The 11,073-nt window shown below is 48.0% G+C and overlaps 1 protein-coding gene across 1 annotated transcript; it reads left to right on the top strand.

Moving 5' to 3' along the window:
- Positions 1 to 313: 313 nt before the first annotated feature.
- MFAP5 (microfibril associated protein 5) lies at positions 314 to 10,132 on the top strand (the record flags this gene model as incomplete). Its single annotated transcript, XM_084279639.1, is given in 10 exon segments — positions 314 to 328; positions 330 to 438; positions 566 to 628; positions 4,532 to 4,579; positions 5,733 to 5,768; positions 7,418 to 7,453; positions 8,138 to 8,173; positions 8,885 to 8,972; positions 9,378 to 9,451; positions 10,011 to 10,132. Coding segments are annotated over 10 exon segments (627 nt in total).
- Between the last annotated feature and the right edge of the window lie 941 nt (positions 10,133 to 11,073).

The raw sequence follows: 11,073 nt of genomic DNA, 5'->3' as shown, positions 1-11,073 counted from the left end.
CTTTCTTTTCTTTTCCTTTTCCTCCCCAAAATCCTATTTTGAAGACAACCAGAAGTAAAACGTGTTCTGGGTGTGGCTGCATGTGATTCACCCAATAGCCAAAGTGGGGGGGACCGCTGAAGGGGGAAAGACAGAGCGGCTGCTGCTGAAGGGAGCGGAGACCGAGGGCTGCAGTAAGTGATGGGGACCTTAATCTGTTCTCTCGGTGCTCCTCGAGATAATTTAAAAGTAGAAGGCAGTGGAGGGAGATAACAGGAGCAAAATGTTACCTGCCTGTTGTGAGTGCATGTGTGGAGGAGGCTTCGCCACCTGGATGAGAAAAGAGATGGGACGCTGGAGAAGGGAGGTGGAAAGAGAAAGAAAGCAGATGGAGTGAAATGTTCCTTCCCAAATGTTTCAGAAACATCTGGAAAACTGGCCAGATTAGGAGGGAGACAGGTGAGAGGGAGGCTGGGAAGATCGAGTAGTCTTGAGAGGGAAATGGAGACAGCAAGCAGAGTTACTGTGCTATAGGGGACAGTGTTCGTGCCTTAGCTTTCTGACTCCTCTCTCCTCCCCTCTACAGGGATGAAGACCTCTGGAGCCTGTATACTGTTGTGTCTCTTAGCACTGTCCTTGGCCCCAGCTGGTGAGTCCTTACACTAGGGGGAGGATTTCTTCTCCACCCTGGTCCCACAGAGTATCCTATGCAAGCTAATGTGCAATGACCTAAGAAAGAGACATGTAGATAGACAGTGACAGGTAAAGACCAAACAAGAAAGACAAAGTAGATATAGGTCTGTAAGGAAAAATTTAGGAAGTGGGGACTGGTTCCCATATGTGTCTGCTCTCCAGAAAGTACTGGGAGTCACAACAGAGAGGTCCACAGCCTCTTCTACAGGGTCATTTGGATAAGCAAAACAGCCATGTCAGGTTGAGAAAGGCTGTTATATGTGCTTTGTGCTTCCTATAGACTGTGCTGTACTTCACATGGCTGACCACCTGTGTTAGCACGCTCTGCAGAGCATCTCCCAGTGCCCCACAAAACTTATTCTGTCATAGCTGTGAAACATTTGCTAGCAGTTCCTGCTGGAATGGCCCCATCCCAGGCTGCTTGGCTGCCAGAAGGTTTTGTAGGTTTTTTACTTGTTTTGAGAAACCTAACATACATCGTTCAGACTACTCTCTGCTTTTGTTGTTGTTGTTCTGTTTTGTTGTTCTGCTTGTTTGCTTGCTTGGAGTTACTTTGGCAAAAATTCACATGGAATCAAATTTGTTTAAAAAACCCCCACCAAAAAATAAACCATGAGGGCAGCATCAGACATTATAGTCGGAAGACTCAGGACAGACAGCAGAAGAAGATTCATTCCAGTCCATGGAAAAATCTTCTCCTCAGGAAGACTGCATGTAGGAGCCAGATGACTGCACCTATCGCATTCAAATCAGGTCTTCCCAGTCTACTTTCCTCAGTCCTTCCCTCATGATGAAGCCTGATTCTCCTTCCAAAGCCACAGTTTTCCAGTGAAGGTGCACAGCAGACGTCACGTTTGTGACCGAAGCAGGGAGGTGAGGCATCCAAGAGATTAGCTTGTAGGTGGCCTGCAAAGTTAGAGGTAGAAGAAAAAAGGTTGTGGTTTTTATGATGCATGAAGGAGGCCTGAAGGAATATTTCTTAACTCTGTGTATTTTTTTAAAGTAATTTCTGTGGTTTTGGGTATTGTTTTTTTTTTTCTTGTTTAACTTGGAAATCAACAGGAATTGCTAATTGGTCTCTCATTATCTCTTTTCATTTTGGGTGAGCCACCAATTCAGTGACTTACGGTTACAGTTCACTCAGCCCTCAAGGATGAATTTATTGCAACTTGAACAATAAAATCCAGTCATTTATAAAGAGTATGGTTTGGGTACCACAGCAAATATAAATTGGTGTGATTAAAAGTCTGCTAAGAAAGTCACCTCTTTTGTCTCCTCATATGCAGAGGTTTCACATCACTTGTGTCCCGTTCTTTCTGAATTGGACTGGTTTTCCAGTTATCTCCTAAAGAGGAAAAAATGTAAAAAAGCCAGTAAGAACAGACTTTTCAGTGTTAGAAAAAAGGAGGGGAGCCTTCCCCACCCCCCCCTTTCCCATATGACTCATGTTTCAAATCTGGCACCGCTGGGCCCTGCACCACAGCAGTGGTGCCAGAATTTGTGTCCTTCCTTTTGTATGGGAAGCAAATGAGAAAGGATTCGGTACAAATTTTTTTCATCTACTTGCTACCATTAAGGGTTTAGCTGGGACAGAAACAGTTTTGGCCTACACTGCCTTGTGCACTGAAGTTATTACACACGTCTGGCTCTCCCTGGGTCAGCCACCAGCAGCAGAGGCCTTGCTGGCAGCTGGGTGGGGAGGGGAATAGCAGGGTCCAGCAACTCATGTAATGCTGCCGAGTAGGATTATAGAGGCGTCCCAAGAGTCCCTCTGCAGCCTGCAAGTAAGTGCTCTTGGAATGAGGAAGAGCTAAGACTGAAGCTCTGGGCCTGATAGTTTCTACCCATGCAGTGCCCCCAGTAAGAACAGAGAGCTGAAGGCTGAATTCGTAAGGCGTAATAGGGTGTACAGTTTGCTGGGGCTGGTCCTGCACTCATCCATGCAGTGCCCTAAATGACTGGGTTTTTTTCCCTGCTAACTCCTTCATTCATCCCACCCGTTAGGTAGACATTTCCCTCCTCTGTGACTAGCAGGAAATATTTTCCTATTCCTGGCTGCTGTAGGAACCAGCTCTGTCACCCTTTATGTTTGGACAATGTTGCAGTTTTGCACAGCTGGGTTTTGGTGCAGAAAGGGGGGGCTGCAGGGGTGGCTTCTACAAGAAGCAGCCAGAAGCTCTCTGTAGGCCCCAGAGAGCAAACACCAGCGGGCTGAAGGCCGGAGTCGTTGCTGACCAAGGCTGAGCCCATCAGCGACGGTCACAGCGCCTCTGGGAATCACACTTAAGAAGAAAAAAACTGCAAGCAGCTGCTTTTTGCCACCAGAGAATGGAGTGAGAAGATGTAAGAAACTGTGCAGGCACCAAGGCCGGGGAGGGGAGAGAGGAGGTGCCCCAGGTGCTGGAGAGAAAGATGCCCCTGCAGCCTGCGGAGAAACCCGGGTGTCCCATCACAGCCCATGGAAAAGGCCGAGACCCCACCTGCAGCCCATGGAGAGGCCCCACACTGGAGCAGGTGGCGATGCTGTGACCCATGTTGGGGCAAGCCCCTGCCAGCACTTGCAGAGACAGAGATGAGGGAGAGATCCACACCAGAGCAAGTTTGCAGGGGGGCCAGGGAGGGCTTGTGACCCTGTGGAGGACCCGGCTGGAGCAGTCTGGGCCTGAGAGACGGAGACATTCTCTGATTTCTGACTGCACCCCATAGCAGAGACCCACGCTGGGGCAGCTGGTGAAGAGCTGAAGTCCCGTGGGAGGGACTCATGATGGGGAAGGGTGTGAGGAATGTCCACACATGCACACTGACCAAAACCCCCTTTCCCCAGTCCCTGCCCTTTCCTGTGCCACAATAGGTGGGGGCGGAGGTGGAAGGGAGCAAAATCATGACTAAAGTGAAGTCTGCTAAGAAGGGAGGGGTGGGGGAAGTGTTTTAAGATCTGGTCACACTTCTTACTACCCAACTCTGGTGTCACTGGGTGTGAAGGGCAGTGTCATAAATTCGAGAGTTTTATTTCCTTTGTTCTGTGCTGAGTCTGTTGTGCCCGTGATGCTGATTGCAAAATGAACTCTCCCTGTCCTTATCTCGAGTCTTGGGCCTCTCAATATATATTCTCTCCCCTGTCCAGCTGAAAAGGGGAGTGATAGAGAGGCTTTGGTGGGTGTCTGGCCTCCAGCCAGGGCTAAACCACCACAGGCAAACGAACAATCTTGCTCAGTTTCAATTCTCTTCCACACAGCATGCACAGCCAAACCTTCATCTTTCTCCCTCTCCAGTGTGCCCAGGGGCTGATGGGGGAAAAAAATCTTGTGCTCCGTGCTCCACATGGAGCAGGATGATGGACGAAATAATTATTTGCCAAAGGAGCTACAAGACCTGCAGTCTGTTTCTTACTGTGCCAATGACTCAGTCTGTGACCCCCAAGCAAACAACTTCCATAACTCAGTTTCCACTTTCATAAAATGGAGATAGGGATTTTGACCATACTCCAGAGCAGGGAGGGCTTTATTTTCAAAATGCATCAATGTTTTTGAAATTGCAAAGTCTGGTAGCAGATCTGGAGGTATTTATTGTCCTGTCCACGTGCCTAGCCTGTGACCCCAGTTGAAGGAAACATCAGGGATAGGATCAGGACCCACTGCATCCAAATGTCCTTTAAGAACAAACCCAGCCAGCAGCGGAGGCTGGGACAGAGAGAAGATAATTTCTCCCTTCAGTAGAGGGCAGTGGTGTCTCCTGGACAGATAAGCATCTCCTAAAAATTGCACATAGCCTGCAGATAGAAACTTCTCTCTGCACTTTCTTCACTTCCCTTTTTTTTTTTTTTTTTTTTTTTTTTGTTTTTTTTGTTTTTCTTTTGCAGGTTGGTTTCCATGGGTGGTCAGTGGGCAAGAACTGGAAAGTGCAACTGGTAAGTATTATGGGGACCTTACCTTGAAAGATCCTGTTATACAGCCTGTTTAATTGCAAATGTTATTGGTTGTTTCCTCACCTCTGACTTTGTGAGCTTGCCTTTCAGTGAAGATTAAACAAGCCCTCCAAGACAACCTGCTAAGTGTTATGTGTTCTTTACAAATCATTCACTAGAGTTGGGGTCCCAAACACTTAGCTGAAACAAAGGACATTATGTTCACAGTCAGGGGTTGTGGGAGATGCAGGAGAGCTGATAACTCTTCAGCCATGAGATGCTCCGGGAATTCTACCACTACTCGGGAAGATCCCAAGAAAAGTGGTGAACCAGTGTCACAGAGCTTTAGCAGTGAGGCTGCTGTGAAAGAATATGGACTGGTCTTCATACTGACTGTGGTGTTGGGGGGTGAATTGCTTTATCCCTCTGGGCCTTTTTCCATTTCTGTGACACAGTAAGATAATATGAACCTGTGTTTGCATCATCTGCAACATGCAGAAGAACCACAGGGGGGTTTCTTCAGCCTGAAGCCACTGACTAAGCCATCAGACGTCTTGTTCCTGGAAAATTGTTCAAGGTATCAATCTGCCAGCTATGAACCTGTCACATGCAATACCTGTGGCTTCCCAGAAGCCTAACCAGAGGTCAGTCCAAAACGAGTTTCCCTTTAACAAAGGAAACTTTCCTTCACAACTTGTTCCCCCACCTACTCCAGCTTTGCCATCACTTGCCTTTCAAAGAAACATCTGATGATGCAATTCCACAGTCAAGGCTTGGTTCTGGAGTTGCCTCCCTCCTCTGCAGTGGGTGCCTCAGCTGTCTGCCATACTGCTGTGGGAGCCATCAGTGCCTTCGTTTCGGATGTTTTTCCTTCCCACCAAGATGCCCACCGTGGCCATATCTGAGGAGTCAGAACATAAATCCAGAGTTCAGTAGGGGTTCATGTGCACTAAAAGATCCAGTCCCAGGCCAGTCACTGAAAAGGGGGACAGATATGAGTGGGATGGGGGTACTGTGTTTGTTTATGTATTGGATTGGATCCCACTGTCTCATGAGCTATCATGGCAGCCAAGGTAATTCAAGCTCGCTATGGCTAGCTATGTAAGGGACCTCAGATCAAAGACAAGCTCTCTCAAGGACATTCTTTCTTTTCCAGGTGAAGTTAGCACCGACTCCCTTACTGGCACCCCTGGTAAGCTCCTATCTCTTGGCAACTTCAAGCTTCTTTTCCCTTTTATTCCTGCCTAGATGGCCCCAAAAATCATTCACTATGCTCAGAAACTCTTCTTCCCTACTTCTGACATCTAGCTCTTCCGTTGTTGATGGCTATTGGGAGGTCTTTCTGTGCCCCATGCAGGGAGATTAATTTGGGGCGGCTTAATGATGTATTCTCCAAGGAAATGCCAACCTCACCTTGTGTACCAGGGCTCTCTGAAACTGTTTGCACTGCAGGAAGCCGTGAAATCCAAAGCTCACATAGCCTGGGCTTCCAGAGAAGGTTGCGGGAAGGGAGAGATGAAATGACAAGGGAGAGAAATTAGTCAGGTTCACCAGTTAACTGGGCAGCACTGGGACACGGGGGGTGGGGTGGGGGTGGGGGGGTGTCTGCTGACTGCTAACATCCATGCATGAGTGCTCAGGAGGCAGAGGGGGCAAAAAACTGAAAAAAACAGTAATAAAGCAAGCTCTGAGCAGTGGTGGGATGGGGAGGTGGAAATACCGTTCTTCTGGTGCTGTCTTCCCTGCTGTGCCCGCGGCGACATCACTGGGGGGCAGCAAAAGGTACGCGAAAGAGAGGGTGGGTGGAGGACGCTTGAAGATGAGCACTTGCAGCATGCAGTGTGCCTCCTCAGAGAGCCAAGTCATGCTGTGGAGAAAGACCCAGGGGAAAGACACAGAGCAGATGACAGCATATGCATTTACAAGATAGGCAAGTCCTGCTGGACTCACACTGGGGAGTGGAGGAGAGGGACAGAAGCTCAAGAAAGACCCTCTCCTTTTTTTTCCCCATGAGAGTCCTGTTTTGAATCCAGCATTGCTGGCCTTGGCAATGGTTTCTCTCTCTGCTGGGGCAGAGGTGGGGGGTGAGGGGGTGGGCAGGGCAGGGCAGGGAGAGGGAGAACACATCTGGTAGGTGGTACAGGTCAAAAGACAAAGGAGAGGCAGCAGCGCCTGGCTGTTGCTGGGGAGTGCACTGTGTACATAGGAGAGCTCATCCAAGAGTGATGTCCCATTCTCCAGGACAGCAGTTCCATCATCTCTCTTCTGCATTGTGGCTCTCTTCATCAGCTGGCCAGAGTGTTGTGGGTCAAGCTGACCAGCTGTCATGGGACAACACCAGAGGAGAAAAGTGGAAACACAGTATTGTATGCACAAGGTGCATGATTTTCCTGATGGGGATGGGAGGTGAATGCATTCTGTGTCCGTCTCATGTTCTGTGTGTGAGGCCTGACAGTCTGTATCAGACTAGGTAAGAGTTGGTGTCCAGGCCATGCTGGCAGTGGCTAATCTACATCTAAACCTGAAAAGACTAAATGTGAAGCCTTTACAGCAGATGTTGGCTTGGAAACGCTTGTTGTTGAGGCATCAAGAAGAAACTCTTCACAAAGGATGTGCCATGGGGCCTGTCTCTGCTCAACAGCATCCCACCATCTCTAGGACACCCAGCATATTTGCAGAGAAAGCCTCAAGTCACTCTGACAAGTCAGATAACATCATGGTCAGCATTGTCTATGAACCAGATGTGGGATGGCTAAGGGTTGGCAAGACCTCAGCAGAACATGTGGGAGGGGAACAGAGGCTGAAAGCTCAAAACTTTCCAAACATCTTCTCTTTTTCCAGCTGCAGCTGTCACACCACCTGTGCTTCTTAGTCCTGGTGAGTTTATTCTCAGTTCACAGCCAAATGTTGTAGACCCCCCTTCCCTCTCCTTGCCCAGTCACTTGCACACCCAGAATCCTGCCTTCCCTGACTGCAGACCCAGCTCCCAAAAGACTCCTTCTCTCTAGAACCATGGGTTTTATCTGTGCTTCTGGTTGATACTATGGCATGTCATCAGGAGAAGAAGGAGTCCTCTGTAACTGGTGATAAAAATTTGTGCCTGGCAGTCAATCCTCTGGTGTTCCTTTCTATTTTGATACTGGGTAAATAATAGAGTTTACTGGTTTACTGTGGTACAGGTGTGTTCTCTGTGAAAGGCAGTCACAGGCTCCTTCGCTTCCCATCTATGACAGATGGCAACTACAGCAACTAAATACATTTACCCGACCTTTTGAATTATAAGTCAAGATGTCCTTGCAGAGTAGTTTTGAAGAGCAGTGGTAATGCTTCGTGGTAAAGCTTGGGCAGAGTGCTGGCATTGTTGGCTGGGTAGCTGGCACTGGATTCGTATTGGATTTGTACATCCTCTTACGGTCTCACGGCGGTAGCAACGAGATCTTTTTCCACATCAGAAATGACAATGGAGGGCTCTCAAAGGAGCTTTCTGGTTACTTGTTTTGAGTCAGCTGGAGTCTAGGAAGGAATCATGGTAAATTAACTTTGCTACCTTCTCTCTTCCAGTTCAGTCTGACAGCGAAACTACGACAGCTTCATCAGGTATGTTTAAGTTGTGTTTAAGTTCGCTGCGTGTGTCCCCTGCCAGACCGACTTTCACCCACCCTGTTACATCTCCAGGCAGGTGCTGGCCAAGCACAGAGACCTGGCTACTGGAAAATTCCCTTCACCCTGTTCCTCAAGTTAGAAGTACTGGAGCATTACAGTAGTGGAAGCAGAAGTCTTGCCCTGCGTGGCATGCCCAGGAGGGGAGGAACTGGCAGATCACCAGACCAGACATGCTGGGTCAACATTCTGTAATTTTCGGTGGCCTGGCATTTCAAAAGTAAATAAAAGAAAACCCATCACAGATGTCAGTGGGGGTTAATTGACCAGAAAAAGGAAGGAACCAGATTTGTGTCCTGAAGTGTGAGATTGCAGATCTGTTAGAAACATGTGTCTTAAACATTGCAACTACAATTCACATGTTGTTTCTTTGTGCCTGTCCCCTATACAGCATGTGCCTTCTGGATTGAGGATTCCCAGTGGGCCTTTTTGCACTTCTCTCAACTTTCCTTTCCTTTTGCCTTATGAGGCCAGGGGATCAGAAATGTCTGTTTTATTCTCCTCTCACAGGAGAGTGTGAAATAGAGGCTAGGGTCCTTCCCAAGAAGCCTGGAGGACAGTACCTAGTGGTGAGGTTATGTGTGTGCCAGGATGGGTGCACCTGCAAACAGCGCAGGGTTTCACCTGTGTGTGCGTGTGTGTTCCCAGATTGTCGTGAAGAGAAGTTCCCTTGCACACGCCTGTACTCTGTTCACAAACCAGTGAAGCAGTGTATCAGCTACCTCTGTGTCACAAGGTAAGGAACCAGAAAACCCTAAGAAAAGCCCTAAAAATGTCTCCAGAAACAGCATGTCTAGTTCAGCAATTGTTTCCTCTGAAGACTAGAAGTTCCCTGTTGGTGAGGTGAGTCCTATCCTCAGAGGGTTCTTATAGAGTGATTAATTAAAACAGCACAGTAAGTGTTATCTCTGCAGCACTAAGGAACTATAATATGTCCTGTATTGTAATACGTATTTAAGGTATTGGGCCATTTCAAAAAGTCTTGACAAAGATACTTCCCTATCGACAACAGCCTTATTCTAGGAAATTTAGGATTTGCCTTAGTGACTACACATGTTTATTGCCTGTATCCCTTTTTTTGTTTCTTTGGGTCTCTGTGGCTTTTGCTGCTGCCCTTGGCGTGTCCCCGGTGATCCCTCAGTGTGCGTCGCATGTACATAATAAACAAGGAGGTGTGCTCTCGCATTGTCTGCAAGGAGAATGAGGTGATGCAAGGTATGTGATAGCATAAGCTAGCCTAGAACAACAGCTGCAGCCACCTGATAGAGTCTCCAAGATAACTAACTACCCAATGCCAACCCATATGTAGTAGTTTCCCTGGACTTGGTCTGGGGGAGCTTTAATGCAATGGAGCTTTGCATCCAGTGCATGACAGGAAAAACACTGGGAAGTAGTTATTGTGCTACCAAGAAATACAAGAGTTCTGCCTTCATGCTCTACTATCCCCAGAGACACCCTTACTCAGAGTTGCATTCCTTTGAGGTTGAAGAGTAACTCTCAGTATTTCTGTTCTTGAGCACAAGCAGGATCCAGTCTAGATTTCTTTGTTGCTGCAAAATGCAAGTGATTTTAATATGTATTGTACATGAGTAAAGCTAGAAGGAAATGAATAAAAGCCTAAGGACCTGTTCGCTTGCTTCATATACATGAGGATTCAGCAGTTCCAACAGTTCTTGTAGATGCAGAGAAGGATGTACCTCTAACTATACTTGTGGTGAAGAAATTGAAGGATGCTTTGCTTACCTGTCAACATGTGTGTCTGCTGTGTCTTCAGATGAGATCTGTCGCCAGCTGGCTGGCCTCCCTTCTCGACGTCTCCGCCGGTCTGGGCAAGCCCCGCATCTCCCTTGCAGACAACTCCTGGAGCAGCAGCGCAGAAGTCCCAATGCTCTGTGAGCTACCAGCAGTAGGAGAGAAAAAGGAAGGGAGAGAAGAGAAATCATCCACTACCTACAACCAAAGACAAGTCCTTTCTGCTAGTGATTTCCCCACCGTTTCCTTGCTTCTCTGCCTTTCCCCACATCCTCTCCTTCAGGTGTTGCAGCACACAGTCTCCTCTCTGCTAGTCTGTCACAGTGGCTGTCGTCATCTTCTCTGTTGCTGAGGGTGTGAGAAGCTCTCCTCTCTTTTCTCTCAAACTCTGGTATGTCATGAACTGCTCATTTCCCAGAGGTCCTTATAAATGTGCTGCATCTTCTCTTGCTTTGCCCCTGCAGAGAGACATGCATGTGGACAGGCCATAGTCCTCCCCAGTGGTATAGATGGCTGAAGCTGTACCTCATGTGGAGGACTGCAATTCTTTATGCCCTAGGACTTCTAGCCTAGGTTTCTTGCATGGAATCAGGGTTAGTTTGGATACGGTTACTCAGCCTGAGACTCACTGGTCCTCCTGAGCCACTGAGTATGCTGTGTGGTAGCTCAGCCTCCTCCTGTGTCTGCTGGCCTCAGAGAAGTGACAGAACCATAAGCTGTCCTCAATCCAAGGCAAACCTCATTGTCCCTGTATGGCAGCAGATCATTTATAACTGTCTCTGGGAAGTTCTTTTATCTCAAGCCCATTGCCTCCCTCACACACAGCCACCAACAAAAGGAAGAATTCTGGATTGAATATGGCATTGTATTTTTCGCAAGGCAGTTATGTTGGAACAGAGTGCTGCCTCTTCCTCTCCCTCCTCTCCTCTCCTCTCCCCACTTCTGTCCCTCCCTTCCCATTCAGGAAATCTCTTGATGCCCATTCCAAGCAAGTTCCAGGGAGCAGGAAGTATGGCTGTCTTGGCTCCTACACTTCAGAGAGGCCATGAAAAACCTGTATGTCTTCACAGAACCGGGAACTGCAG

The sequence above is a fragment of the Gallinula chloropus genome (genome assembly GCF_964237585.1).
Source record: "Gallinula chloropus genome assembly, chromosome: 1".
In the NCBI taxonomy this organism is placed as follows: domain Eukaryota; kingdom Metazoa; phylum Chordata; class Aves; order Gruiformes; family Rallidae; genus Gallinula; species Gallinula chloropus.
This window is presented reverse-complemented; position numbering and strand designations above follow the sequence as displayed.